Source organism: Helicoverpa armigera, chromosome 15, assembly GCF_030705265.1.
Source record: "Helicoverpa armigera isolate CAAS_96S chromosome 15, ASM3070526v1, whole genome shotgun sequence".
Taxonomy (NCBI): domain Eukaryota; kingdom Metazoa; phylum Arthropoda; class Insecta; order Lepidoptera; family Noctuidae; genus Helicoverpa; species Helicoverpa armigera.
Genome location: NC_087134.1, coordinates 7124347 through 7152346, shown reverse-complemented (window position 1 = coordinate 7152346; position 28000 = coordinate 7124347). Strand labels below are relative to the sequence as shown.

The 28000-nt window shown below is 37.6% G+C and overlaps 4 protein-coding genes across 8 annotated transcripts in view; 3 read left to right on the top strand and 1 right to left on the bottom strand.

The window, feature by feature from the left end:
- Window positions 1-238: 238 nt before the first annotated feature.
- LOC110370604 (SAGA-associated factor 29) lies at window positions 239-3714 on the top strand. Of its 2 annotated transcripts, none has more exons than XM_021326483.3 (7): window positions 239-490; window positions 603-708; window positions 870-1016; window positions 1192-1314; window positions 1546-1770; window positions 2038-2295; window positions 3093-3714. In XM_021326483.3, the coding sequence occupies exons 2-7, from the start codon at window positions 670-672 to the stop codon at window positions 3183-3185; spliced, it is 885 nt and encodes a 294-aa protein (XP_021182158.1). In that variant the 5' UTR covers window positions 239-490; window positions 603-669; the 3' UTR covers window positions 3186-3714. The 2 variants fall into 2 exon arrangements, with proteins under 2 accessions (XP_021182158.1, XP_021182160.1); XM_021326485.3 differs by having other exon boundaries at window positions 587-708.
- LOC110370641 (retinoblastoma-like protein 1) lies at window positions 3710-12684 on the bottom strand. 2 transcript variants are annotated; one of them, XM_049845054.2, is made up of 19 exons: window positions 12412-12684; window positions 11789-11925; window positions 11372-11572; window positions 11049-11239; window positions 10809-10969; window positions 10588-10723; window positions 10227-10309; window positions 9904-10070; window positions 9388-9604; window positions 8515-8724; window positions 8114-8237; window positions 7779-7892; window positions 7103-7233; window positions 6260-6439; window positions 5799-5925; window positions 5543-5640; window positions 5115-5276; window positions 4741-4913; window positions 3710-4516 (listed from the first exon to the last, which is right to left on the bottom strand). In XM_049845054.2, exons 1-18 carry the CDS (start codon window positions 12547-12549, stop codon window positions 4743-4745), a joined length of 2748 nt encoding a protein of 915 aa, XP_049701011.2. In that variant the 5' UTR covers window positions 12550-12684; the 3' UTR covers window positions 3710-4516; window positions 4741-4742. The 2 variants fall into 2 exon arrangements, with proteins under 2 accessions (XP_049701011.2, XP_049701012.2); XM_049845055.2 differs by having other exon boundaries at window positions 7103-7230; window positions 12412-12683.
- Window positions 12685-14114: 1430 nt separating this feature from the next.
- LOC110370610 (putative ribosome-binding factor A, mitochondrial) lies at window positions 14115-16865 on the top strand. The gene is made up of 6 exons (XM_021326492.3): window positions 14115-14403; window positions 14486-14687; window positions 14989-15157; window positions 15389-15528; window positions 15662-15916; window positions 16639-16865. Exons 1-6 carry the CDS (start codon window positions 14303-14305, stop codon window positions 16822-16824), a joined length of 1053 nt encoding a protein of 350 aa, XP_021182167.2. The 5' UTR covers window positions 14115-14302; the 3' UTR covers window positions 16825-16865.
- Window positions 16866-21243: 4378 nt separating this feature from the next.
- The window catches only part of LOC110370623 (synaptic vesicle membrane protein VAT-1 homolog-like), a 30746-nt gene continuing 23989 nt past the window's right edge, over window positions 21244-28000 (top strand). For 2 of the 3 annotated variants that reach the window (XM_021326513.3, XM_021326511.3), the window contains exon 1: window positions 21245-21647. In XM_021326513.3, coding sequence (XP_021182188.1) covers window positions 21397-21647 — 251 coding nt within the window. In that variant the 5' untranslated portion in view covers window positions 21245-21396. Of the gene's footprint in view, window positions 21648-28000 lie in introns of all 3 variants that reach the window. The other variant, XM_021326512.3, reaches the window with a different exon arrangement.

Here is a 28000-nt window from a genome sequence, read left to right as displayed (position 1 = left end):
ATAAAAATATTTATGATCCGCAAAAAGTTAACGAAATATTGAAAAAGATTTATGGAGGGTCAGTAAAATAACGGATAACGACTACTTTCTGCTAAAAATCTTAATATTTAAAATATCGTTTTCTTGTCTCCGTAGGAAAATGTTGGAAACTGGACAATCTCTATCCAGCCGGCCAAGTTCTTGATATTGTCCGTAGTAATCTGTGGTCCTCCTGTCCTGTAAATATGTCACCCTTGGTGTATGTCAGTGTCATTGGATGCAGATTTCAGTTCAGTGGGCAAAGTGTCAAATAAACAAAAAAATATTATTGCTTATTTTGTTGCTTTATAAAATAGAAGGCTTTTACTTTCTGGTATTTAGCCACCCTTAGGCCAGAAAGTCGATAATACAACGTACTCATAAAAGCCACCAACAAGACTTAGTTGATTAGGTTCTTCTCCATACTTATCTGATGGTGTATTCCAGTTTAATATACAAATTATTGATTGGGGTATGTTATCAAAAGCTTTCCCAAAACTTTTGTTATTTTATTGTTATAGGGGCCTGAGGTTGAGCTTGCGCTCTGGCAATAAAAATCCATTCACAGTTTTGTTAATTCTCAGGTATTTGTCTGTGTGTGCTGGTTCCATGCAATATATCTGAGTTGGAGTTTATCGTTCGCCCTACAAAATGCCCCTCACGGCTGATGTGGCTGCTCAACAAGTGCAGGTAACTATTCAAAGCAGCTTGAGTCATTATTTTGTACAATTTTGAACTGTGTGCAATGGCTAATGCAGATTATTTTACAATTAGCGGTCTGAAGCCCTCCAATGTGAAGAATTACTTTGAAGCTTCATGAGCTTCTTATATCGAAATTGATTTGTTTTCAGGAGCGCCTCAGATCCCTGCACAGATTGATCTATGACATTGAAGCAGAGAGAGCTCGCAATGAGCAGTGCATTGATTCAATATTGAGAGCAGAGAAGGCAGTGGAGTCACCCCCCTCTAATGAAGACTCCTCCAGTTCTTCTCAACAGGTATTGGCTAGTTATTACAAAACATAGTTAAAAAAAGAAATAAGTCATTATCTACATTGCATGATCTTTTCTTCTAAAATGCTTGTATACACAGTACCTACATTGTGTGTTGGCACTGTTGCTTCATTGTGTAATATTGATAACAGTTAATCCTAATAAAAATGATATATTCCAGATGCAACTGAAAAATTTGTACAAATCGGCCCTGTCAGCAGCTGAACAAGAAGAGAGTCTGATTCGGAAAGCATTGTCCCGTATCTATGAAATTAGGAGTATAAAGAATGAAAGAAGAATCCAGGTATACTCCAAACTCTATACTCTCTCTCAACTATAGTCTATCTATATACCCTTTTAAATCTGCACACAAGAATAGAAACCTAGATTACAGTTTATATATTCACTGTTCAATGAAACTACCACCCCTCTCATTCAATAATAGAGAGAATGTTCAAAAAATTAGTAAGCTGCTCAAAAAATACACACCTTTTTTGATAACTAAAGATTAATTTCTAAACACGTAACCAACCAGGCGCGGTACGCCGGCAACAAAGAGACGATTGGTTGCGGCGCTCTCATGAAGATGTTGCTGAGTGCGGCACAAACTCTGCCCCTGCACGTCGGCCGCGTCGGCGAGCGAGCGCCTCCACTGTGCGGGGCCGTGCCTCCCGACCCTGGACATATTGCTAAGGCCGGTGATGCTGTTGCTGCACTCGTCAGAGTGTCAGATAAGGAGGAAAATTGGATATTAGCAGAGGTAAGCCAAAAGACTTTTTTCCACAATTTCTTGTTGCAGCAAAAACAAATAGGAAGTGTTGAAGGGCGGGAGTTTTGGGAGCTGTTTTTTGTAAAGTTGATCTTCCAAAAGTGCACATTTTCAGCCTACTTTGAATAAACAACTATTCACCTTTTTTCATCTTATAACTTTTACCCTCCAACATTTTTTTTTACCAATGTTTTCATTCAGCAAGCTGATAATTATTCAAGTATTTTAATGTTGTAAAAATGTCTTTGACTGCTACAGGTTGTAAGCTGGTTGCCAGCTCAGGGCAAATACGAAGTGGATGATATAGACGAGGAGCAAAAGAACCGCCATGTTCTGAGTAAACGTCGCGTGGTTCCATTGCCTCTGATGCGCGCGGATCCTCGCGTCGACGAGCACGCGTTGTTCCCGAAGGGCGCGGTCGTCATGGCGTTGTATCCTCAAACCACCTGCTTCTACAGGGCTGTGGTCAACAGACTGCCAGCTAATGCTGCTGATCCTTACGAAGTGCTGTTTGAGGTAGATTGTCTGTCTAGATACCAGCACAATACTTTAAATGCCTTTATCCTACTTAATAATATTATAAACGCGAAAGTTTGTATGTATGGATGTATGGATGTTTGTTACTCTTTCACGCAAAAACTACTGAATGGATTTTAATGAAACTTTACAATAATATAGCTTATACATCAGAATAACACATAGGCTACAATTTGTAAACATATTGTTCGAAATACTAAACCTGCGCAGACGAAGTCGCGGGCACCAGCTAGTATTTAGAATACATTTTTAGCTTAATGTCAACTTCTCCGTAATGTAATTTTACGACCTACAGTGAACTGAAAACATTTTATTATGCTTATAGGGTCATATAGACTTAGTCTAACAGTATGTCCATAAAAACGGGCACGGCTACCAGGGGCCCGATTCTCCTAATTTTACTTAAGCGACATACGATTCACGTTCGACTCGATTCGACTGAGATCCGATCCCGACTCGATTACGATTGAAGCGTATGTGGCATTCCGCTATTCTTTCTTTGAAATAAACGTTTTTATCCTTTTCTGTCATTCAATAATGAATCATTTTGTCTGCAAATGATTACAGCAAACTACCGTGTAGACCAAAATTACCAAAATAGCAGACCAATCAAATGTCAATCGAATACGATTGGTCTTTTATTAGTAGCAGAATGCCCGATATGGTTAAAACTGCTATTGCGATCATATTGCGATTCGATTTCTATTCGATTTTGACATTATTAACTCAGGAGAATCGGGCCCCAGAATTCTCTACAAACATGATGTTATCCCCAGGACTCATCGTACGCGGACGGGTACTCGCCGGCGGAGCGCGTGGCGCAGCGCTACGTGATCGCGATCAAGGAGGGCAAGGGCCGCGCCACCTGACCCGCCGCGCCCGCGCCGCGCCTCACCGCCGCCCGCTCCGATCGCTCCGACCGCTCTGACCGCTCCGACGCCACTACAGACGAGTTGCTGTAGATTCACCAATCACTACAAATAACTTGGCCCAAACCAGTTTGATGCCTCGCGCAGTACTGTTTCGTTGTTCATACATTTTGTCTTTTGAGCCTCGTCGTATTGTTGCGTAGTCCAACTTCGAAGACATAGTTATTTGACGTGAGCAGTTTATTTATGGACCTTTCAAAAGCTATCGGGCGGAGCGTGTAGTGAAGTGTTGAAGTTCAAATTATGCATATGCATTCACAACGAATTATAATTTTATCGTGTTACACGGACGCATAATTGATTAATTAGCTAGATGTAAAATAATTGTGAATTGGATTTCGCCATTTCTGAACTATTTGTCTGCTGTCCTCATGAAAATAATGTTCTGCTTAGAATATATTCATCTTTCATGTACAATATGTAATTTAAGCTCAATTTAATTGGTGTGTAATAAAAACAATATATCGAATACATCTTTTATTTACTATCTAAGGGTAAAATCTAATAGAATACATGATATATAGCGCTTATGTCCGAAATATACAATCATTTAATTTTGATTGGTAGTTTAAACAAATTGATTTTATAATTTTCTCTGATTACTTACAAACTAAGGAATAATAATACAATTAATGGAAGAAACTAAAGTATGTCAGATTTGGGTAAACAAAATTTGCGAGGAACTCCGTTTAGGTAGTCTACAATATGAAAAAATCTGGCATAAAATAAAATGTCTGCTTCAAGCAAAGTCATTGTGTTAAGATTGAAATAAAAACTTAAAAGTAGGTATATGTTGGTAGCATTTTGAAATCTAGTAATTAAAAACAATTAAGTGTTCTTGCCTCAGAAACACCAATTTCATTCCGACACAGCCCTTATAGACTCCATTATCATTATAACTTAAATCTTACGTAAGGATGAGCAAAATTCAAGTTATGGCATATCAATACTATATTATTATGTATATCGACATAAATAAAAATGAGATCAATGTGTATTTTTCTCAACGTTGTGGGTGCTAAGTACGCGAGGAACTGCACCAGCACCTCGTTATCATAATTGTGACAAAGCATTAGTCATTGTAGTCAACCTTAACAAATTCAATTGATTTCATATTTTTTGTTAAATTCGTCAAATAATCAAATATTTTTACAAAAGGAAAGACGACGGCTAGAGAGCTAGAAGCGATTTTTGGTACTAAGTGAAACAAAATAAATATGACTAAGAACGTAAATAAACTCGAACGTTAATTTGGATGGAGTCGGTTGAATCTGAAAACAAAGAAACAGATTACTTTTAACAAAGAATAGATTAATTGATGATCTATGCACACAGGGACGGTGAAGCAATGTGGACGTTATCATTCTCTGCTATACGTATTATAAGGTGAAAGTCCCAATGCGCATCAATAGTATCATTACGTTGTGATGCAATAGGCAGTCGTACGTAGACCCCCAAAAAATATTGTTGTGGGGTTAAAATCCAGGGTCAGTACCTCTAGACAGCCTGGCGGTCGGACATGAGGCCCTGCAGCTTGCGCACGACGGCGGGCGGGTGCTGGCGCGGCCGCTTCCCCGCGTCGCCGCCCGCCTCCGCGCCGCGCTTCACGCCCAGCGCCGTCAGCCCGCCCGTTTCGCACGACACCATCGTGTTGATCGCATGCAGGTCCTGACAAAATATAATGACGTAAGTACTGTTTTTTTTTAACGACTACAAAAATTATCCCGCTGTGGGTTAGTAGCGGTTAAGTGTCAGACTCGTATTGACTAAAAACCGTCGTGTTCCGTCGTAGGTCTTTTATCTACCAGGGCCGCGGTAACTCTTTCAAACAATCCCGCAGCCCCGGCAGGAAGTAGTGTCGAGGCATACCTTGGCGGGGCTGCGGCTGAAGCGGTAGGTGAGGTGGTGGTGGTGCGGCGGCGGCGTGACGAGCGGCTTGACGTACAGCTGGTGCCGCTCCGACACGCGCTGCCCCGCCGGCGACCACGCCGCCGCGCCGCGCCCGCTCGGCAGCGGAGACAGGCTGCACTCCTGCACAACACAAACACGCACTTCCTTACTACTTCTAGCACGAATGCCCGAACCGACACAATAAACTAATGACACCACATAATCATTACACAAAAGCTTCTTTATAAATTTAGATGTGGAAAGTAGTACCTTTAGGAAGCTGGTAAAACTGCTGACGATAGTTTTATATAAACCAAATATAACAGGCAAAGAAAAGGCTAGTGTTTAAATAATTATGCAAGAATACAATTCATGGCATATAAATATTATATAGATAACATGCTTACATCTTTATGCTTTCCAGTGAACCTCAGCGCGAAGCTCTGCATACATTGCACGTAAACTTTATTATAGAAATTAATCAAATCGCCTCTCTCTGGTGAACCTGCAAAGAGTAACAAAAGGAATAAAATTATTTCAAGAAAGAGAAAAAAAATCTGGAGACTGAAATTGGTTACTTGTTCATACAGGAATTATTAAAAGAAACTTTGTGAAGTGACTTTTTATTTATTTTATTGATATTTATGTATTCAGGCTACTCACTCTCTCCTTGGCTTTGTTTGATCAGAACAGATCTGTATACATGATTGTCAGCTAAAGGCCGCTGTCTGTAACAACGCATGATTTCCGCAAATGTCCTCTCCACTTGATTTGTAGGATTGTTTGACACCTGAAAATAAATGATTGTTACAAAATTGAATACTATTGTAAGCTGAAATCACACTAATATTATGAAAGTTTGTGAGTGGGTATGTTTGTTTCTACCTTTCGCGCAAACGGCTTTGATAAAACTTAAGAAGCATGTAAAACCACTGGCGGTGAACCTAGTTGAACATTTTGTTCGTATTTCTAAAGGATCCGAAACTACAGAACAAAATATAAAAAAACCTTTTTATGAAGCTAGACTATTTCTATGAATATAGGGAGGACTTCCCTCCGGACGTGGGTGAAACAGCGAACATCAGCCAGCTAGTTTAGTATAACAAAGTAAACACAATACTCACTCTACATATAACATACACAGCACACATTAGTATCTGATCGAGATGTCGGTCCCGCATGAGCTGCGTCTGATGCATGATGGAGTACTCGAGGCACGTCCATATCTTGCGCTTCAGCTCCTCGTCGGTGAGGCGCAGTCGGGTGCATAAGTCGTTTATACGGACCACTGCTAGGCTGTAGAACTGGAACAAATAAATCTTTTAGTAAGTACTAATATTAGACGCATTATAAAGCGTTTTAGTCAGCGCTAGGGGCTTGTAGGCAGTGAAAGCCTCGTGGCGAAATATGGTACAGATTTTCTTGTATGGTGGGCACGCGTTTGACAATAATTATCTGATGGTAAGGAATCGTCGGATTCTAGATGTTTGTGTTCTATAGTATGAAGCATTTTTTCAAGTGCTAGAAAGCGTCAAAAGGGCTAGCGAACCATTCACTAGGCCTGTAGGCAGTTGCTTTTGTTCAATACGACTACTTGACGCCTATAGATGATGAGTAACACACATTTGGCAAGGCAACATGCAATTTTGAATAGATTTTTTTTGACGAGTACTCTATTTTTTATTTATAACGTTCAGCGAGCGCGAAGCCCGTTAGACCGCAAGGCTTTGGGCGATCGCCATCTCTTTTGCCGCCTTTGCTTTGAAATTTTGGAAAAAACCACATGCTGCATTTTAAATCGCGCTCAATCCTATACGCTATTTAAATTGCACGACTGCTTAAATTGAATGAATGTAGAAAACGGCTATTGTCATGCAGGGATTTGAAGCCAATTCATTGATTTTGACCCACTTTTTGTTCTCAAAACTAGTTCTATAATACGGATTAAGTAAACCTTTACAAGTTACCTTTCTAAAGAAGAGTATTAGCGAGTTATTAGTTTTCTTAGGCGTGGACGGGTTGCTGTCGCCGTTTGAACAACTGGGTGTGGGCTGCGAGGTGCTAGGCTCTTGTCTGGCTGGTGTATTGTTTGTTGCTACTGAAAGAAGAAATACTTTAAAATTGCTGTATGGGTTTTTGTGGAAAAAATAATTAAATGTTATTATGGGTATTGGTAATACCTATGTACATATCATTCGAAATATGATCAATAGTAAAAAAGTAATACAATTGGAAGTCGTTGATTTACCGACCTAAAAATAACAAGAACTATACGAATACTTTGTTTCAACATTGTACTCTAGCTTTATCTACACAGAAGCTTATGGTAAATCCTTTATCTATACTAATATTATAAAGAGGAAAACTTTGTTTGTTTGGTTGTAATGGATAAACTCAAAAACTACTGGACCGATTTTAAATATTCTTTCACCATTAGAAAGCTATATTATCTGCGAGTAACTTAGGCTATATTTTATCCCGGTGCGGGCAGTCGCTCCCACGGGCCGCGGGTGAAACCGCGGGAAAACGGCTAGTTAAATAAATAAAGTGACGCTTGCCACTAGTCATCAATAAGGGCATTGTCACAAAGGAGGTAACATACAAAAATTATAAACACAGAGAGTTATGAGAAGGTGATTTTACCTAGTAAAGACTGGCCTGGTTTGATAGGGTCTTTGAAGAGCTGCTTTTTCGCCTGATCTGCTATCGGAGATAGGTAACGGTCGATGGCTGCCGAAACTGGTGATTGTAGGCCATCTGTGAAAGAAATACATGTTTTAATATATTAAAATTAAATCTTACGTTTAGTATCTATAGCAATTTGTGCCAACTTTAATGTCGGGTCAGAATATTACGATCTATTTTTTTTTTAGTGTTACTAAGAGGTCAGGCCACATATCCTGTTTTATTCCCTGAAGATAGTTTCAAACCGCCATTAAGTTTGGCTAAAACTATACCTAGAGCAAATAGGTACTTACTCCTGCGATGTGGCGAATCGTGAACTTTAACATCCTGTGATGCGGGTACTGGCGTTTTACTAAGTTGGTCCCATAACGGGCTGTCTGATGTCCAGACCAATGACTCCAGCACTTCTTCTTCAACCTTGAGAAATGGGATAATTTAGCGAAATAAATAAAAGTTAGTATTAGAGGTATTCAGTGATTACTGTGTAGCCGAAAAGTTTATTTGAATATCTGAAGAGTGACGAATCAAGTTAGAAGGGAATATAACTTTTTTTTTTAAACCTCTTTCAATAGAACATATTATTATAATATGCTATTTTTAAGATATTCTACGATTATCATAAAATACGTAATTTAAGTATAGACAGCTAAATCCATGAAGAGATTAAAATACACACTAATAAAATATAACTTACAGCATTAAGATGTTTGATAACATCTCTACTGAGTTTCTCCACGACCGCCTGTACAACGAGCTCTATAATCTTGTAGAAGTGGAAGGCACTGAGTCCGTATATCTGCAGCACTCGGGGAAACTTTAACGAATGAACGCCGTATGCATGGAGCACTATTTCTGTACAGCAAGCGTAGACTGCCAACTGGTAGGTCTCTTGAGTCAGCAACATCTGTTACAAAAGACATTCTAGAATATTCTTTGCTAGCTCCTTGTCATAGTTTTGCATGGGAATATTTCATCTTATCTATAGTTTTTTTAGTAAAGTTAACATCGTTCACATAAATATAAAAAAAAATACAGCCACTTCACACTGGTGGCTCGTTTTTTCCGAACGTAACCTCATTCGATTTGAAAGCGCGTCAGTAAACAATCAAAAAGCTACCGGTGGAAAACATGACTTTTAAAATCGAGCGACAGATTTTTGATGCTCGGTTTTACTATGAGCGCGTAATATCCTCCTGTATGAAAACGCAGTTATTCAATTTGGTGCTATTGTTTGATTTTCCAAAGATACGTCGAGTTTATGGTATAAGTTGCTTAATAATTCGTGATATGATATAGTACAGGAAGGACCAAAAATAAGTATGATGTAGTATTATTCAATCACAAATATTTGCAGTGATGACTAACATATTTTTACAAAAGCTCAATAACATGATAACAAGCCTAGGTCATTAACACAAAAACATTGCAGCATGTTAGATTAATTTAATATTTATCTTATCATTAGCTTGCAATTGCATTGCTGATAACGAATGACGCACAATGCATTTAGTGCTAAACTTTTAGGCAGAAATATTTTTATAACATAAAAGTTTTTTCAAGTACTTACATTCAGGGATACTTGGGGTTTTTTCCTATGTTCTTCTCTGATTATATGTTCAAACACTTTGTAGTATAAACAGGTAACCATATTGCATCGGAAAGATATAGTTTCGTTGCTGGAAGCACTGTTGGTCTCTCTCAAACTGCTGGCGAACTTCTCCATCCATTTGTTGCATGGTTGCACCAGATTTGTGTCTATTGCCTCTATATTTACATTACAGTCTCTGTGGATAAGAATGAACAACTTATTAGGCAAATAGAAGAATTTACTTTGAAGTAAAGCTACTCGTAAATTATTAGAACAATGGTTTTCAATAAATTACAACTGTTTCTTGCACCTGAGCAAAGAAACAGATTGCTTTTATTCAACAAGAAAAAGGAACATACATACACTCAATCCTATCTAATTAATGGATAAAATTTTATAATACTTTTTAATAATGGGTGTGTATTTCGTTGGTAAGAGGGTGAAGCCCAAAGGAAATAGCTACAGTTACTCAAGTATAGGAACAAACGGACTTACGTGAATAATTTGAGTAGATCTCTTGAGGGCTTGGCCTTTGCCTGTCTGAGGTAAGCAGCGAGCCTCGCAAGGCTGTTCTTGGCTTCAGACACCGGCGTCAACTCCTCACCACGCCGTGCTAAGTAGCGCCGACCCGTTAGTGGAGTTTCAGTACAGGCGCGATTGCTCTATAAAGACAAGTATAAATTAAAAAATAAACAATTAATTCTTAAAAGACTTTAAATACTAGAGAATTTTTGAGGTCAGATTATAGTTTATATCTGTAAAAAAAAAACCATAATTTCTAAAAATGCAATATTAAATAAATTTGTACATGCACTCACCGGCCCAAATGTAGCAATAACTTGTGATATTTCATCACCAGAAACTTTGTTTGTTGTACCAATTTGTTCATTTGCATGTTCACCTAGAAGCACATGGTAAATTAATGTTAATTGGTAGCAGTATAATTAATGAAAAAAAAATGTATTCTAAGATTATATTACCTTCATAATCAACAAAACATGTTAATATAGGATTTAAATAATAAATATTCGACATTTTCGCCTACAGTAAACAAAGCTTTGAAATTAAAATGACAGGCAATTGTTTTTTTCTTCAGTACCAAACAGTTTTCTTAGTGGCCAGTGGCTTGAGTGAGAAGCATAGAACCTCTTTTTAAATTAATGTTTGTGAAGGACTCACCTAAAAATATACGTTCATCGAATTCTCCAACACTTAGCACATAGGTTTCATATAAATTGTTCAATGATTTAAGATTTTGGTCAAAAGTTCCAACTTCGAGGACTCCACTCAGTTGCTCAATGTCACCCTTTAAAATCTACAAAAATTAATGGTAAGTATCAAGTCCCAGTTCTGCTTTTTACATCAAAATTAGATACATATTATTTAAAACTTTAACTTACTTGTTTCTCGAAAAATGATTTCACTACAGGCTTCCAGCAGTATTCTTTTGTTGCAGCAGCATCTACCAGTAGCCCATTTTTTATTTCACACAATGCAGGCATTATGCAGGGTGTTGTTGATGGCAATTTGAAATCATCTTGTAACCAGTCACTTGGCAAACCTAAAAGTGTTCATTATAAAATTTAAACTATCTGTATATTTTCTTCTTTAGCCAAAAATATCAACTATTTCTGACTTACCTTTAAAAGCTGGGTTGATCAAATCAATCCTTCGGTCCATAAATGCATTTCCAAACACAAAGTCTAAACATGCTAGCAGCAAATGGTACATATCTACAAGATCATGGGCTGACTTGTGGAACTCCCCTTTTACGCATATGTACAAACACCATGTGAATTCAAACAACGCATTTGTTGTACATGGCTGAGTCCTGTGTAATAAAAGCTTTTGTTAATGCAGGAAAAACTAAATTAAAACTCTACTTTTAATGTAGTTAATTTGTATAGCAAATTATTTGCCTACTATGGTTATAACAACCTATAGAGTAACATAGAATACTTACTTAGGCCTTCTTTTAGTACTGGCCTTCAAAGGTTCATTTGTTAAGCCAGAAAATATCTGTTGGAAGATAGGCTGGAAGTTCCTATATAGAACAGTGGACACTGCAAACTTGTGCTCCAAATGTGATATTCTATCTCTGAATTCAGTTGACATTGAAGCCATCTCCATCCAGTTCTTGATTTTTTTGAAAAACTGGATAAGACTGTGGACAATATTACATGATAAGAACACATATTAAAGTTTATATTAGCTTAGTCACTCCATGTAAAATATTCATACTCAATTGCATCTGGTTAGACTGGAAGCCAACCCCAATATGTTTAGGAAAGGGCCAGGCAGATGATTATGATGACATACATATTACATAGCAACATAATTTATTAACTTATTTATTAAAAGGGTAAATTAAAGAATATACCTTATGTTGCAAAGTCTCAGTAGCTTTGTAAGGCTGACACAGTTTCCTTCCACAGCCGTTCCAGACTGCACTGTGGGAGTTATGGATGTCCGACATGCTACATACAGGGCACATGCCATCCAGTGCAATGAATCACCCTACAAAACACAATATTCCTTAAAATTTACCATCATACACAATGATTTCTAATTCTATTAGCCATAAGGTTGTGTTCATCTTGATGAACATTTCAAATATAGGCTATCATTACTGCACTTTTTTTAATGCATTTGTCTACGTGTGTGTGAGTTTATTAAAATACTTTTGACGTCATAACTTATGTCCTTTGATAAGGATATCGCGTGGAGTATGCAGGCGAAAATTATTTCAGGTTAAAAATAATAACATGAGTAAATCACATGAACTTAAGATTATATGCGCTGTTAGGTTAAGGGAATAACAGTTTCTGGCACAATTAAGTTTTGTGACAACGCTGTTTCCTAGTTAATCCCTACGTTTGTTTATTAATCACCAGGACACCTATGTACGTAATGTTATGATGCTCACTTGTTTTACAGGTTTTATTGTAATATAAGGATACTATATCAGGTTTTAATATGTAAGGACTTTGCTAAAATACTTACATCTAAAGAATAATTTCGTTTTATTTCTAAAAAAGACTCCTTCGATTTTTTGGCTGCCACAGGGTCGACGTTTAAATCTGAACAAAGGCTATCCATCGTAGCAATCCAATTATCTTCACTATCGTCTAATTTAGACATTTTTTGGATTTATTACACTAAATGATTTAATTAAAACAAAAATAAACAACCTCACACACGTAAACTTATCCCGATTTTGACAATTTGACAGATCTTTGGCGGGAATAGCACGACTCCTCCCACGCGCGGCAAAATTGTCTATTGCCATAAAACATGGCCGATTTAAGGTTTGGTCTTACTATAAAGTAAGCAGATTTTTAACAGATATTACTCGCATGCAAATTATGCAAAATTGCAAACTTGAAACTTGCACGAGCTAATGATGGTAAAAAAGAAAAGAATGATGCAAAAAAGAGGTTTTGCAATTATTGAAACACAAAAATGCTTTTTCTGTTTGAATAACGAGTTTCTTTTTAGATACAAAATAAATGAAAACAACTTTCTTCGAAACCTAATGATAAGATTAAATCAAAATTGGCAAAATTCATCTTATCACTTTACCCGAATTGCTTTTATTGTGATATTATTTTAGAATTGAATTATTGTTATTTCGATTCGAATGTGTATGAACTGCTCATAGACATAATATTAGTAAACAGGACTGCGCATATAAACCCAAAAAACGAGCCGAGTGAAACAGTTAGTACAGAGGCTGTCTGTCCCTTTCTAATAGGGTGACTATGAGATTAAGCTATGTGAGACAAATCCGAATTTGCTAAGATTATTAAACGCAGATTGGTATTGAAGTTTAAACTTACGCAGTTTGTGACCTTAAGATACTTATAAAGGCTTTTAATAATTAGCGGGAATTAGCAGTATAAAAACAGGAAGATTCGAAGTGAAGACTGTTTTTTTTGTATTTCTACTTCATATATAGACTGCTGAGCCATTTATGTCGCCTTTCTTCATTTTTTGGGAAGCTATAACAATAGTACAACAGTTTTAAAATCCATCACCCATATTTTCACTCATTACAAGAATTCATGGGCACCCTAGTTGTTTGGTTTACGAAAATATTATTATTAGCTAACCTGTGGAACGATATATTGCAACCACCATAGGATTCACTTTTACAAGTATAAACGCAACACTTTTTCACCATTTAAGTAGTTTAAATTGATTTAATACAAAAAATATAAACAAAATTTTAAATGCTGATTACGCGCCAAGAATGTTCAGGGTTACCGCTAGAAAATAAAAAAAAAGCAAAATAAAAATTTATGTTGTTTATGTTTTAATAATAAATACGAATAAATTAATGCGATTGTTATTAATTTGTTGACTTACAATTGTTAAAATAAGATACAAATTTTATGTGATTCAATTGTTTTTTGGGAAGACAAAACTTTTGATCACAACATTTTTTTATGCTGGCAAGGTGTTAGAAAGAGACAAACAGCCTCCGTTCGAACTATCCCTCTCGGCTCGGATTTGCCTCTGTGTATTATGCAACCAATTTAGTACCTTATTGCGTTAGAATAGAGTTCATTTTCGTAAATATATATTTTGAGCGTGCGCAATCTTGTTTAGTAATATTATATCTATGGAACTGCTACGCTTGTTGTCTTTGTCTTTCGGTCGGTATTTCGGTACTTCAAAAAGTTTTAAAATGTCAAAGTCAGCCAGAGTGAAATTGGAAAATATTATGTTCTTTTTTCAAATTTAAATAAATAAAATTGGTGTTTTCTTTTATTTTGTTTGACAGAAAACGCACATTATTTTGAATATTATTGTAAACTTGTACATTGCGAACTTGTCTTCCTCGTTTTTTTTGAATTGATTGTATCTTTCAACATTTACATTGGAAAAGAAAATGATTTCTTTTCACCGACTTTATCACCTGTCTTGCGCGAATTTCAGCTTCAAAAAGCAAGGTATAAAACTATGTAAAATGATCAATCCGAAAAGTAAAAGGTATTGTAATTTGCATTTATTTTAAACAATAATAAGTGCTTAGTAAACTTTAGAGGTTATTTGTTTGTTATGAATTTTCCAGGCAATGGTATCCTTCACAACAGCTCAACGCCGATGCTCTGCCTACAGTACAGAGTTTGACTAAACAGAAATATGAACCTGGCAAGCGAGGCCAGCGTAGAACTGCTATGCTGAACAAAATGTTCATGAAACAGATTACTGATATGTTGTCTACTGGGACTGTCTCTATGGATGTAGTAGGACGAGGCATTGAAATCTCAAAGGTACCTAAAAATTTTATGTCAATCAATTTTCCAGTCATCTCTTGTATTGTCCACTTGTTTATAGTATTACTATCCATGTTATTGCCCTGGGCTCTTGAGTAAAAATAAGTGTTAATCACCACAATTGATTAAAGTTTAGGTGCTAGGCCTACTGGATTCATATATAATTTGATGTTCACACCAATCATTGTCTACAAAATCCACACACATAATCAAGCATTACTGCCAGAGCTTGAATGATCCCTGATACTGCAGTTGTTTCTTGATAGAATAAAAATAAGAGTGTAATTTACATTCACAGGTGAATGTGACACCAGATCTGAATGCAGTGAATGTGTTCTGGGTGTGCAAAGGTGACGCTTCTGATGATGAGACAGAGAAGTTGCTGAACAAAGTTGCCGGAGGCTTGAGACATGAGCTGTCTACACTCAGGGTTATGGGAGAAATACCTTACATTGTCTTTGTTAAAGGTAAAGGATGACAAATGTCAGAAAAGTTAAAATAGCATGGATGTTAGAATAAAAATTACTTGGTTTATCCTCTATCTAAACATTGGTCGCTGACCAGCGGTTTAGAAAATGTTAATATGGCAAGAAGAGTACAATCTTTGATTTAACCTCCACCATACAAATTCACAGTATAGTTTTCTAGAATATGTAAGTAAAATGAAACATAAGTGTTTAATCCTTCTATGTCCACAGATAAGCAAGAAACCCATTTAGTAGACTTGGATCGCCGTTTGGCACTGGCTGATTATGGAGAAGACTATGTGCCTACAGACATGGGCCACATGCTAAAGTCTGAGTTTGTCTTAAATACTAAACTGTCTCCTGAAGTGAAGGTAATCACATATTTCTATACAGACATAAGATTTTATGTAAATAAATTTTCCCAGTTGTCTCATGTATTGTCCACTTGTCTATATGACTACCAATATAAACAATATCAATATTTTGCCCATTATTTTGTTCCAGGCTAAAATAAAGAAACTAGAAGATGATCTACCCATATTTGAGGAGCCCATAGCTGAGATGACTCACAATGTGTATGGTCTGGACCATTCCAAGATAATGAGCAGACTGCTAGCAGCTAGGAAGAAGACTCGCGATGCTTGGAGCACCCTCAACACTGAGAATGACGTCATATCATACAGGGTGAATCCTGATAAGGTTCCTGAATCTGTTAGTAACCAGAGGAAAGAACTCGCCGATTTCTTAATGCAGAGACAGGTGAGATTTGTGTACCTTTACACTTAATCCTGTTTTATTATGAAGAACATTTTGCAGTTTCTTTTGAATCATATAGCCATTTTTGGTTAGTATTTCGAAATGTAGCACAGCACTACGCCGGTCGCCGTGGCCTCGCTCCCACTTTTGTTGTAGCAATTATTTTCAAAACTATGTCAGAGGTGTTTATTCAAATCTGGAAAAAATCTTTTCGAACTTTAAGAACAGAGGTCCTATCAAGTCATTTATTCGAGTAAAAACGGTTTGTTAAAATTGTCTTTAAAAGCTCCAGCCCAAACAAATAGCAAGGAAAGTAAAAGACTTTCAAATATCTTCTTAATTTTCTTCCATTTATCTTCTTAGTTCTTTTGCAAATATCTTCTTAGTTCTCTTCCAAATATCTTCTTAGTTCTCTTCCAAATATCTTCTTAGTTCTCTTCCAAATATCTTCTTAGTTCTCTTCCAAATATCTTCTTAGTTCTCTTCAAAGTACCTTCTTAACTTTCTTCCAAATGCCTTCTTAATTTTCTTCCAAAAATTTTAATTTTCTTCCAAATACCTTCTTGATTCTCTTACAAATACCTTCATTTACTTCCAAATACCTTCATTTACTTCCAAATACCTTTATTTACTTCCAAATACCTTCTTAATTTACTTCCAAAAACCCTATTCATTTACTTCCAAATATCTTTATTTACTTCCAAATATATTCACTTCAATTACAGATCCTAGAAAAGAAAATCCAAAAGCGGCTCAAGGACTCGCGCCAAGACTTGCTTCTTACGGAAAAGGCTGAGGAGACTGAAGAGGTGGAGGATGACGACGAATATTACGAGGATTCTGATGAAGAGAGCTACAACTATTACGAGCACACGGACCTGCCTGGCCATGTTGCCAGGCCGCAATTGTAATTTATGTTACGTAGATAAATAAATTATTGTAGTTTTTATTATTTTGTGGTTTCATTTTATGTAGTGTAAGACTTAAGTTTTATATACTGTCAAATAGGATTGGGCACTTATAGCAACCTATACAAAGACGTAGAAACCTTTCAAAAAGTTGTTGATAGCTGCCTATACCGATGTTACACCCGCATTCCAAGGAAATCTAGGCACTTCTCGATACCGGAACATACTACTCGATACCGGATACAAAGTAGCCTATGTTATTCAGGTTGTTCTGATGTATAAGCTATATCGCTCCCAATTTCATCAAAATCGGTAAAGCCGTTTGCACGTGAAAACTAGAGCACGTACGAACTTATTCCGTTGGTTTCGTTCGGGGTGGATCGATGCACCTTCCTATATCCTTACTTTCATGCAAAACGGCTGAGCCGATATGGATGAAATTTTGCATAAAGGTTGTAGGATCGTTTTGTCGTTTGGGATGGAATGTACTCTCTTGTGCCAGATAGCACTTTTGGAAAAGGCTCACTTGCTTCCAAGAACGAACTTTTACACGCATGTATATATAACGTTAGTCTGAAACACGACTTTGTTTTGTCGCCCTAAAACACGTAGTAAGGAAGAAGTGGTTGGTAATTGAAGAGGACTTCCAATGGCTTGTTATGACATCTCGACAACCGCACCTGAATCTTTAGTTTTTAAGTAACATATCCATCCATCCTTATTCTTTTTCTCAATATCATTTTAATTCTCATAATCATCTTTGTCGGCACCACCTCCGTGCCCATTCGCATTCTCACCCTTTTCAACATCATCGTACCCACTTTGGAGCATACTAATCCATACTTATAAAATCGAAAAATCCAACACCCATGACACGATAATTTGATACCGCAAGATTCGTAATTCGTCTAATAAAGACCCCGGTTCAACTCATTCACCTACCTAACTATGAGGGAATCATTTCTAGCATTTAACGAACATTTAACGCAAACCATCATAACTCCGAGATTCGACAAATGCACTTGGCCCCTTCGGTCCATTGTCCTCTTAATTCCCTGCCCCAGAAATTTGTAAGCCCCTGCAATGATATCATTAACGATGATACTATTGATCTCCAATTACGAGGGAGCCCCCATCTTTAGTGCAAGACGTTTCCTGCCAGTTATGATGATGATCGAATGAAATGCGAACGTTCTGGGGCAGGGAAAGTTCTGGGTAAGTACCATTCTATAAGGACTTGTATATATGTCTGTACATAGCAAAGAAATCGATATTTCCACAAAAAATACCACGGTGATGCTATTAACTCTTGCTTATATGGGAAAATAATATCAATTCTAGCTTAAAATAAGCAGTGCTCTAACGAGATTTTTTGAAACCTAGTTAATAGTGGGTTTTGGTCACAGATTGAAATTCTATTTATTTCTTACTCCGATAATCAAAAATCTGTTCTAGGTAAATGGAATGACTCAAGCCTTCGAGATTATGCGTTGTAGAATACTGTATAGGTACCACCATTACCACCCAAGCACGCATTTAGTGAAATAGTGACGCAGCAGACGGGACTTTCGTATGCGTCATAAAACAGTTAGCTATGTTATCTAAAATCGCATAAAAATTGACATTGTATTGGAAATCTAAAATTCTTAGGATTTTTTGTGCGATATAATTGGTGCGCAATTGTTTCACAATGCACCCTAAGTTATCGCTAAAGCTGTTCCATTATTCTCTTTAATCACTAGCTGGAACAAATTCGTCATCTACTTAGAACATTCAGTTTTTTATTATCAATAGTATCGATCGTTTTTTATATTGTGGTATCTAGATTTTTTATGAACTCTATACTGGATTTCGCCCGCAGTTTCAATCGCGTCCCGAGGATACTGCTCCCCGTATTTTCATAAAAAGAAGCCTAAGTTTAATATGTTAATTTCAATCAATGCGCCTAGTTTCATCAAAATTCGATTAGCCGTCTGCGCGGAAAAAACTCAGACACTCACAAACTGTCCTCGCTTCTATAATATTATTGTGATTAATAAAAATCAACATTTAAGTAGTAGTGAATTTAAATAATAAATTAGTAAGGTCTAGAGTTCTTTTCAAAGTAAATCCAATCAAGTAAGTGGCTCCTGCAATCTGATCCGTAGTTCGTAATTAAAGTAACTTTGGTAGCAGTAATTTGTCTAAGTAGCGTTCTCATGTTTCTGTCTGTTGATTGAACATCGCTGTTATAATGACAGACCCGAAGAAGTACAAACACAACCCGATCGTATATATTGTGCAGTTAACGTAACTTAACACAATAACATTTAAAATCCTTAATATCTTATTTTAGGAAATATATTGAAAATTATGGACCTCCATACCTATCTGAAATGCATGGTAATACAAAAACTACAAGATGATGCAGTTTTGGAGCTGATCATCATGCTACTGATGGAGACGGCTCTCATGGGAACTCTTCAACAGTATGAAGTAGAACTAGCTAACTCGTGTAACGATTCATTCGGTGAGAACTTTTGAAATCGATTCGATAATATACGAAACTGTAAAGTAAGCAACCGTATTTAGACCTCACCTTTAGTTAGAGAACTCCGTAGTGCCCCCAGGGGCGGATTCAGCCCTCAATAAGGGCACGTGCATCGGATATGTATGAAAATTCACATACGCTCACACACTTCAGGAGTATGTAGCATGAGTACATAGAGGTAGTATATAAGGGAGTATATGTATAGAGAGAGCACTAAAGTCCGGTTAAGCAGTACACGGCCTCCTAGGCTGAACTGCGAGATGCCATACCAAAAAAAAACCAAAAAAAACAAAAAAAAAAAAAAAGAGAGAGCACATAGGATACTAAGAGTTTTTTTTATGTAGATTTGTTCTAAGTGTAAAATATCGTTATATAATAGTAAGTATATAAATCGTTTTCCAAGGCACAGAATTTTCAAAAGATATTTTTTTTGTAAACCGTATTCTTGAAACAATTCGGTCGTCTTGCAGATTCACTTCTGCAATGAATACGGCAGTTTAGACACGTCAGAGCGAAGATTTTATGCGGTATTTCCACCAAAGCGTACTTTCAGATAAATTGTAACCAGATGGGAATCGAATAATTATCTCAACCCGCATAATGAAGGAGTCCTGAAGGCGCCATGCATAGACTGGCCTAGTTTATAGTGCGTTCCATTGCCAAGATGATGCAGACATCTTCCATCTTTCATACTCTTCTCACGTATTGACTTGAACACTGAACTGTAATGAAATACCTACATAGTATGGTGTGGTCTACGAGAGGGTGTTTAAATGCACCCGTTTTATTTTAACAGATTTTGAACAAATTGATTGCAAGATTCATTCGATGCTTTACTTAATTCATTAGCTTCTATCTGCATGCCCCTGCCTACTTTTTTTCAGAAAATGTCCTAGTTAGTTCATGGTATTTGTTCGGTACCTAATTTAGGTGAATTAATTTTTTACTCTTTTGTTAATTTCACTCTGAGTCTCTGACTAATTTGCTATGTGCGCACTAAGCTACCTCTTAATATAAAGCTCATCAAAGCGATGGCTGATAAATAGTTAGTGGGTAGATAATAATGAATCGTATATTTATTTTATTTACTTAAATAATATTCTCTACATTGTAGTACAGTATCATAATTACAATGTTTACGCTTTCATCGCCGAAGGTCGCGTTGATAAAATTAACAACCTCATTTTTATCACATAAACAATGCGTTAATAACATTTCCAATATAACAAAGGCGCAGCAGTCCACATGCATATCGTGCCTACTGTACTTAGTATATGAACCGATATATGACTTGAATAAACAATGAGAATATTTGCTTTTATTGTACCTACTGTACCAACTATTTTATCAGCTTTAATCAACAGGTTGCGCTAAGACTCACGTATATCGCCTAATGAGGGTAGTTTTGTATCGACTTGGAAAATTTTTATAAGCTTTCGTCGATGTACGTCCATGGCTGGCGTGTCGGTTGTATGCTTGTTATACATAGGTCGGTACAGGCGCTCAATAGCACCGACACATGTATGTAAGTTTAGTCGCAATAAATTACAATATCGATCCCGTTGCCAAGTCACGTTCAGGGTGTGTTAGGTGTGTACCTAACAATTTCAGGAGGTGTCGATTCGAGGTTACAGTTTGTCTACATGGTGACCAGTTTATAACTAATACAGCTTTTTATATCGACCTCCATGCAATAAAGTTAATCCAGGTCCTGCTGTGTAGTGTAATATCGGGCGGGGGCTGCGGGGAGGCAAACCGGCCGGCGCGGTGGCCACCTGTCGATGTCGCCGCGCGGTGGCGCGCGTGTGCCCCCCCGCGCGCCCGCGCCCGCCGCCGCCCTCCCCTCCCCCCGCGCGGCCCCGGCCCGCGCCCCTGCACCCTCGACGCCGCTGCGCGCGCTTCTCCCTTCTCTTCTCTCGAATCATTCGTTTCGCGACGCGTAGACTTGCCGGCCGGCCTCTGTTGCACTCGCCCGGGCTCATTCCCATCGCGTCCGCTAGCCGCACCGCTCCGATCGCACCACCTAGCCGAACACCTCGCCAGCAATGACGGAGAGCACGGACACCCCCGCGGCAGCTGCGCCTGAAAAGACTCCCACTGAGAATGGAACTACTGAAACTCCTCCTGAAGAGACCCCAGAAAAGGCAACTGAAGAAAAGGAAAAGGAGACTCCACCACCCAAGGAGATGCGCGCAGTAGTCCTCACAGGCTTCGGCGGACTCAAAACTGTCAAGATCCTGAAGAAACCTGAGCCGACTGTTGGAGAAGGCGAGGTCCTTATTCGTGTGAAGGCATGGTGAGTACCTTCGGTGCATATACTTATACTATACTTTTCATAAACTCATTTTTAACCAAGAAAATCTGCGGACCTATAAGCATTTAAAATTTTGCAACGACTCACAAAAGTCGTTGCGTTTGAAATTTCATTCGCTAATATATTCACGAAAATAAATAATAAGTGGGTGATTAGCACCTAATGACATTTCTTTTAAAGTTACCTACGTTACTATTCAACTTAGAATTTCAAAGTGCCATTTTCGACACCCTATTGTTTGATCATCAAGATAAATGATATTTTTTGGGCAGACCGGTGTTCCCAGTGTAGGGTACCCAGTAAGCCGGTGTTCGCGCGGACGGGTCCCGTTCACTCGGCGCGGCTCGGGCTCACGGTTGCCTCATTAACATCTGCCTCCGTCGAGATGCACAGCTCATGCATCCGACCGATTGAAATTTCTGCACGCACACTGGGACCCACTACAGACGTGCGACGCGCCCTAAAGCGGATTTACACTTCGTCGACCGCCGTCGTCGATGTTACGCCAATCTATTATGTTTATGTGCTTGTTTTAGCCTCTCTCTTAGTTAATGTACAATATGTTTACATAGCCGTGTTGTTTCATTCGATTTCGCCAGATTATTTATTCAATAGGCTATGGAAATTTGTTTTCAATCGGCATCGGAATAACTGCATGCATGTGCGCACCGGAGCGCGTCGCTGCGTGGACGCTGCGTCGCCGACGGTTGTAACAAATTAATGTTATTTTGTCATACGAAGCCCGAGCGAGCCGAGTTCGTGCGAAAGGGAGTTGAGCGCCTACTGACATTGTTCTTTGTTCGTTTTTATCGCTCCACTGCTTGAGATAATACAGCGGACGAGTCGCATCAACGTGCTACTTGCAACCGCGACACATGAGTTATCTGCCACTTGTCTCGTTAACGTTAACTGCTTCGTTACAGGCTTAACAAAACACTCACTTAACTGTGAAGTATTTGTTTCGTTACACTGCCTCAAACGATCCAAGCGGTGAATGGAGGATACTTTTTTATGAGAGGCTACTTTGGGATAAGGTCAAACGATCAACAGCTTAGGGACGTTGATAAGGCGAGCATTTTTCTTTTTTTGCTTAGCCTTAACGTTATCAGGAATTTTATCAACACTTGATAAAAAAACCTCAATTCCCGGAAGGATATTTGAGGGTATTATATCTGAATAAGAACAAAGTTGATGGACAAATTGTCTTCGGATAGTATTGTTTTGTCTTACAACTTACAGGATACTTATACGAAAAGCTTCATAACTGTAGACTGAGACTTGCAATAGAATAGCACGGAGGCGTGTAAGCAAGGCAAGGGAAGAATGGAGGCGAGGTGTGTAGGTGCAGTGCGAGGTGCGAGGCAGGGCCGGCCAGGGCGCATCCCCGCGCGTGCTAAATATAGCGCGCTTATCGTCGACTTACTATGTAAATGACCGCGACATAGCCGACGCCATCTGCCGCAAAAATATTAACTGACTGGTTGAGTCCCGGACCGGTACCAGTACAAGTTTGCTCTCTAGGTTTGAGCTGCAAAAACGTGTGAGTTCCGCCTACATGCCGAGCAACGGAGCTAAGTTTAGAGGTCTATTTCTACGACTCTGGGTCATTAATTCTTTCTGGCAAAACTGATAACTGGCAAATAACTGAGGTCTGTGCAACTAATCACCGAATATTGTACCAACAGCTTTCTAGCTTTCTGATTTATGAAAACGAAAAAAGCTTTCAAAAAAGCTCAAGATCTAACGAAGAAAGCACCGACTAAGAATAGAAGCCTGTATAATTTGCACAGCTCTGATTTGTTCCGAGACCACAGTTTCACGTCACCATGAATGCTTTCTAGAGTCCCATTGCATTTGATACCAAACTCGTTTCACGGATGGAGGAGGTCTAATTTCTACATTCCTTGTTATCGTCATAATTATCTGCAAAACCGTTTAGCTTGGTTGCAATCTTGATGAATTTAATTTGGCCTAGAATTTAATGTTAGTTGTGTAAATAAAAGCAGGTTAGAAGATTTATAACATTTTCTGTGGACTTTCTTGTAATAAGACCTTAAAAATTCATATCATCCTAACATCATATTTATTACCTTGATGGGATAAATATTTGGGTGTCGAATTTAAAACGTTACTACTATTATTTATAATGCTATAGAGTGTGTTGAACCCAAATTAAGGAGTCGTTATATTACATCAGTAGTTTAAACTCTACCTGTATTATAATCACGAAGTCGTCGCTAGAGTCACCATATCTAAAGCTTTCAAAAGGACTTGTCTTTTACATATTTGCGTATTTACCGAAAGAATTAGTAGTCTAAATAAAAGCACGTGGTGATTTCATTAATTTGCGGTATAAAGGGTATTTGCACAGGTTCTAAGCTTTTCAGAACGCGGTCAAATCGATGATAAATTATGAATGTGAGAATTCGTGGAGCGAAATTTTATCTCATCGCGATATGGCTACACGTGTAACCTTGGTGCCTACAGGGATTGCTTTCGTATAACTGCCTTTTAGTATGATATTATGTTTTGTAAGTCTTCACGAAGGGACGCAGTGAATAACGCGTCATTATTTCCAATTAGGTCAAGCCAGTGTCAGTAAGAGATGTCTTCCAAGAACAATGGTTGTACTCACGCCTCAGATAAGTGGCTTTCTTTTATACGGAGAGTGCTTAATTGTATGTGGAGATGATGGGAAATGTGATGGCTGGACTTTTATTTTTTGTTCCATCCATATGGGTGTCTGGCCTACATCATTCCGAACACGAGTTTATTTCGGGGTCAGGGATATCATAAATATCAAGGATTCCACTGTGTACTTATCAGTACAAGATCGTGGTACTTTTTGTATCGAAAGTGCAGTGTTAATTGCTCACATCCTTTCCTTTGTTGGCGTATCAATTTAAAGCCTAAAAATAACATCTGCCCCTCGAGTACAGGGGCCGGGCTCTATGGTATAAAGTGCAGTATTGTGCATTTTAATGGGCTCCGAAGCCGCATAAGATGGGAGAGATGAATTTGTTTATTACCCTCTTCCTTATTGAGAGCGTCTGTGCGAGATAGCTCTCTTCCTATGAGTCACTAGAAAGTTATGTTCTTGAGCTAACTCGATTCAAATAACTGGCTGAGGTACCTGACTGCGAGACCGAGTGGGTGGATTCGCTTGCGATTCAGTACGTACTGGACACTATGGCTTGTTTGTGTGGATCATTTGATACCCCCTGCCTTCCACCGTCTGCCTTCTGGTTTAACAACTCTCTTGTATTAAATAAACTCGAAAAGTTATTTTCAATAGTATCACTATTTATGGTTAAGTAGTATAAAAGATCAATTTATTATTATTATGCACCCATTGAAGTCAATTTGATAATAGGGGTGCCAACATTGTGTTCTTTATTAAGTTGTTATTCATCATGAATGTACGCTTTTTTCAATTGGTCATTAATTCCATGCCCTCATAATGTATTAATTTCTATTAACTTGAATTTGATATTGATCCAAAAATCTTTTTAACAATTTCAATGTTAATAATTAGATAGCAACTTATACGCACGCACAGACAATAATAATATAATTGGTGTTACGTTATTAGGTAACAACGTCTATTATTATTTTCGTATTTTTATAATAACATGTTATCGTTAGCGTGACCTGCGGGATACAGTCCATCCATCAATCAAACATGATGAGAGACAGTCGGTACACGTGCACGTTAATGCTTTACGTTGAGCTTATTCTTCAATAGTTTGTTGTTGTAACATTATTTCATTTGCTGAATAATTAGCGTGTATGAGTGCCGACGATGCGTCACGACCTTATTCCCGTATTACTTGCACAGCCAACTTGTGCAGATGAGTCAGGCCAAGTTGGGCTATCACGCCTGACTCACCTAACAACATAAATACGAGTCAACAACAATATCCGTGTGATTTGTTAGGTGATCCCTTCAATTAGGGCACTTGATTCAACAAACATTTTTGACCTTCACCAGATTCTCTCGTACGGAATTATTTAGGTACTCCTTTGTGGGAGTTAGACCGTTGCTCTCATTTAATTTTATTCACACATGTGTTTCATTTCGACTTAAGGAAAATTTAACCATATCTTACATAAATAATGTAATGATGATAAGGATCATTAATAAAATAAGTGCTGACAATTTGGAATCAACAGCGTGGGATAGTGAATTTTTCTTTACTGGCAATTATGTGTATAGGGAAGTTCCTCATCTGTTGACACGTATATTTGGCCATTGAATAAGTCGAAGAGTTGTAGTTGTCGGAAGCTGTAACATATGCTGTCTCTCTATAAAATCCATCGTCGGACAGCAGATGCGGCAGGCGGGGTCGCGCCGCACACTGGGCGGTAAATTTCGCTCGCCTTTCGTAGGAATTTTTGAAAAATGAAGTTTGTTTTCGGTATATTTTGAGTATGTAGGATTGTTGGGGACATCAAAGCATACACTAATTAATGAATCTAGGCATTTTAAAAAATATATACACGAAGATAAGAGGGTTTGTTCATTTTCAATGTATGGAATTGGAATTTCTTTTCCTCATAAAACCTTTTCTTTCCGTTACGTAAGGTTGAAACTTTCAGGGGTTGTTTTTCAGACCTTAATGAAGGCATATAATCAATAATCTTGTTCCCGAACGGTCCCGCCTAAAAGTTATGGGCGAAATAAAAATGCCTATTTTGATGATTTTTATCCGTCATCTTTAGGTACTTAAATGACAGTTATTTATTTTTTGTGCATCTTATCAAGTACATAGTACAATAATTATTTACTTTTGACCTTAAATACCCCCACTCCACGAGAAATAGGTACAGGAATACCTCCATTATTCTATTGGTTGCTGTTTTGTCATCATGCGTTGATTTCAAGTTATTTTTTTACTAAAATTGTCGGCAAATATCAGTACTGATCTACTGACTGAGTGCCACAGGTGTTCCGTATTACAGATTCCATAGAACACATTCACCTAAAGTGCATTTCCTAGAATACCTTGATTTTAAAGTACTCACATGAACGGCCCTATTGTTAAATAATTCCATATCTGGTCTTTCCAGGAAAACAATAACACCAAACAAAGGATCAGGTAGCGCAAAAATAGTCATAAATAACGACTGTACTAATGACCCTTTATTGAACCATAATTCATTGTTATAATACAGTTGTAAAAAACGTAAGTGTCTCGTCTAATTAGTGATAATCTCTTTTTTTAAGTTCACTGCCTTCAGGTATTTTATTATTATTCTGTCGAAATGAATGTGTATAAATTAGGAAAGAATATATGAATATAAGTATATAAATGTTATGTATATTATTTCAAGAAACAAACTATTATAAGACTTAAAAAAGTAAATATTAGCAAAATGACTAAAAAATAAAATTTAAATAGTCCATAAAAAGAAAAAATAAATTATTCATGATCAGGGCAGCCTTCAACATTCACAAATTCAAAATTTTCTTTATTTTCACTGGAAGTTAATGACAACAATAATTTAGCTTCTTCTAAAAGAGGTTGGTATTTAAGTTGCCTTATTTTAGGTCTAATACTAGAAATGTAGGGATCAGACGAAACCAAGAGATTATGAATGATGTCTTCATTTGTAGCTACTCTACTAATCTTTCTTGAGCGGAAACACCGAAAATGCTTAAAGTCTTTGTTGCGCGCTTCAGAGGCTTCTTCGGATAATTTACCAATTGGGATAAAGTTGTTGTGCTCTATAATGTCGGCACCATGGATGAGCAATTTATGAACACTTGAAGGCATGTAGTACCAAGAATAAAGCTCGATAAACTTTCTTGCAGTTGCGTGACAGTAGGCTCTGAACTTTTCAAGGTCAACAAATTCTCCGCATGAGATCACCTGGAGAATTACTCCAAAGCTTCTTATCAGATCTGCATCTACACCTGTTATTTGAGCAGTGATGAGTTTTCTTGAGATTACTTGTAAACGTAGAACAAAATCTTTTCAACGTGATCTTGTTTTTTTCTGAATGCAAAGCGTTCACAGATACTTTCTGATATAGAACATTAGAATCAAAACTATTTTGTCGCATGAATATAAATATATCAAGATTTGAGGTAAGTCCTTCCATAATGAGCACAATAATTTCACTAGATTAGAACGTTACGATACAAATCGGTAATGATAAGTGATTTGAAAAAAAAATCCTGTCCGTATTTATACACATTAATTTCGAAAGAATAATAATAAAATACCTGAAGGCAGTGAACTTAAAAAAAAGAGATTATCACTAATTAGACGAGACACTTGCGTTTTTTACAACTGTATTATAACAATGAATTATGGTTCAATAAAGGGTCA

Coding starts and splice junctions, on each gene's coding strand:
- LOC110370604 (XM_021326483.3), top strand. CDS start 670: ATGCCCCTCACGGCTGATGTGGCTGCTCAACAAGTGCAG. Junction 709..869: donor TGGCTGCTCAACAAGTGCAG/GTAACTATTCAA, acceptor ATTTGTTTTCAG/GAGCGCCTCAGATCCCTGCA. Junction 1,017..1,191: donor CCTCCAGTTCTTCTCAACAG/GTATTGGCTAGT, acceptor GATATATTCCAG/ATGCAACTGAAAAATTTGTA.
- LOC110370641 (XM_049845054.2), bottom strand. CDS start 12,549: ATGTCTAAATTAGACGATAGTGAAGATAATTGGATTGCTACGATGGAT. Junction 10,310..10,587: donor CGATGAACGTATATTTTTAG/GTGAGTCCTTCA, acceptor ATGTGCTTCTAG/GTGAACATGCAAATGAACAA. Junction 5,926..6,259: donor CTGTGTATGTTATATGTAGA/GTGAGTATTGTG, acceptor ATTTATTTTCAG/GTGTCAAACAATCCTACAAA.
- LOC110370610 (XM_021326492.3), top strand. CDS start 14,303: ATGATTTCTTTTCACCGACTTTATCACCTGTCTTGCGCGAATTTCAGC. Junction 14,404..14,485: donor ATCAATCCGAAAAGTAAAAG/GTATTGTAATTT, acceptor TGAATTTTCCAG/GCAATGGTATCCTTCACAAC. Junction 15,917..16,638: donor ATTTCTTAATGCAGAGACAG/GTGAGATTTGTG, acceptor CTTCAATTACAG/ATCCTAGAAAAGAAAATCCA.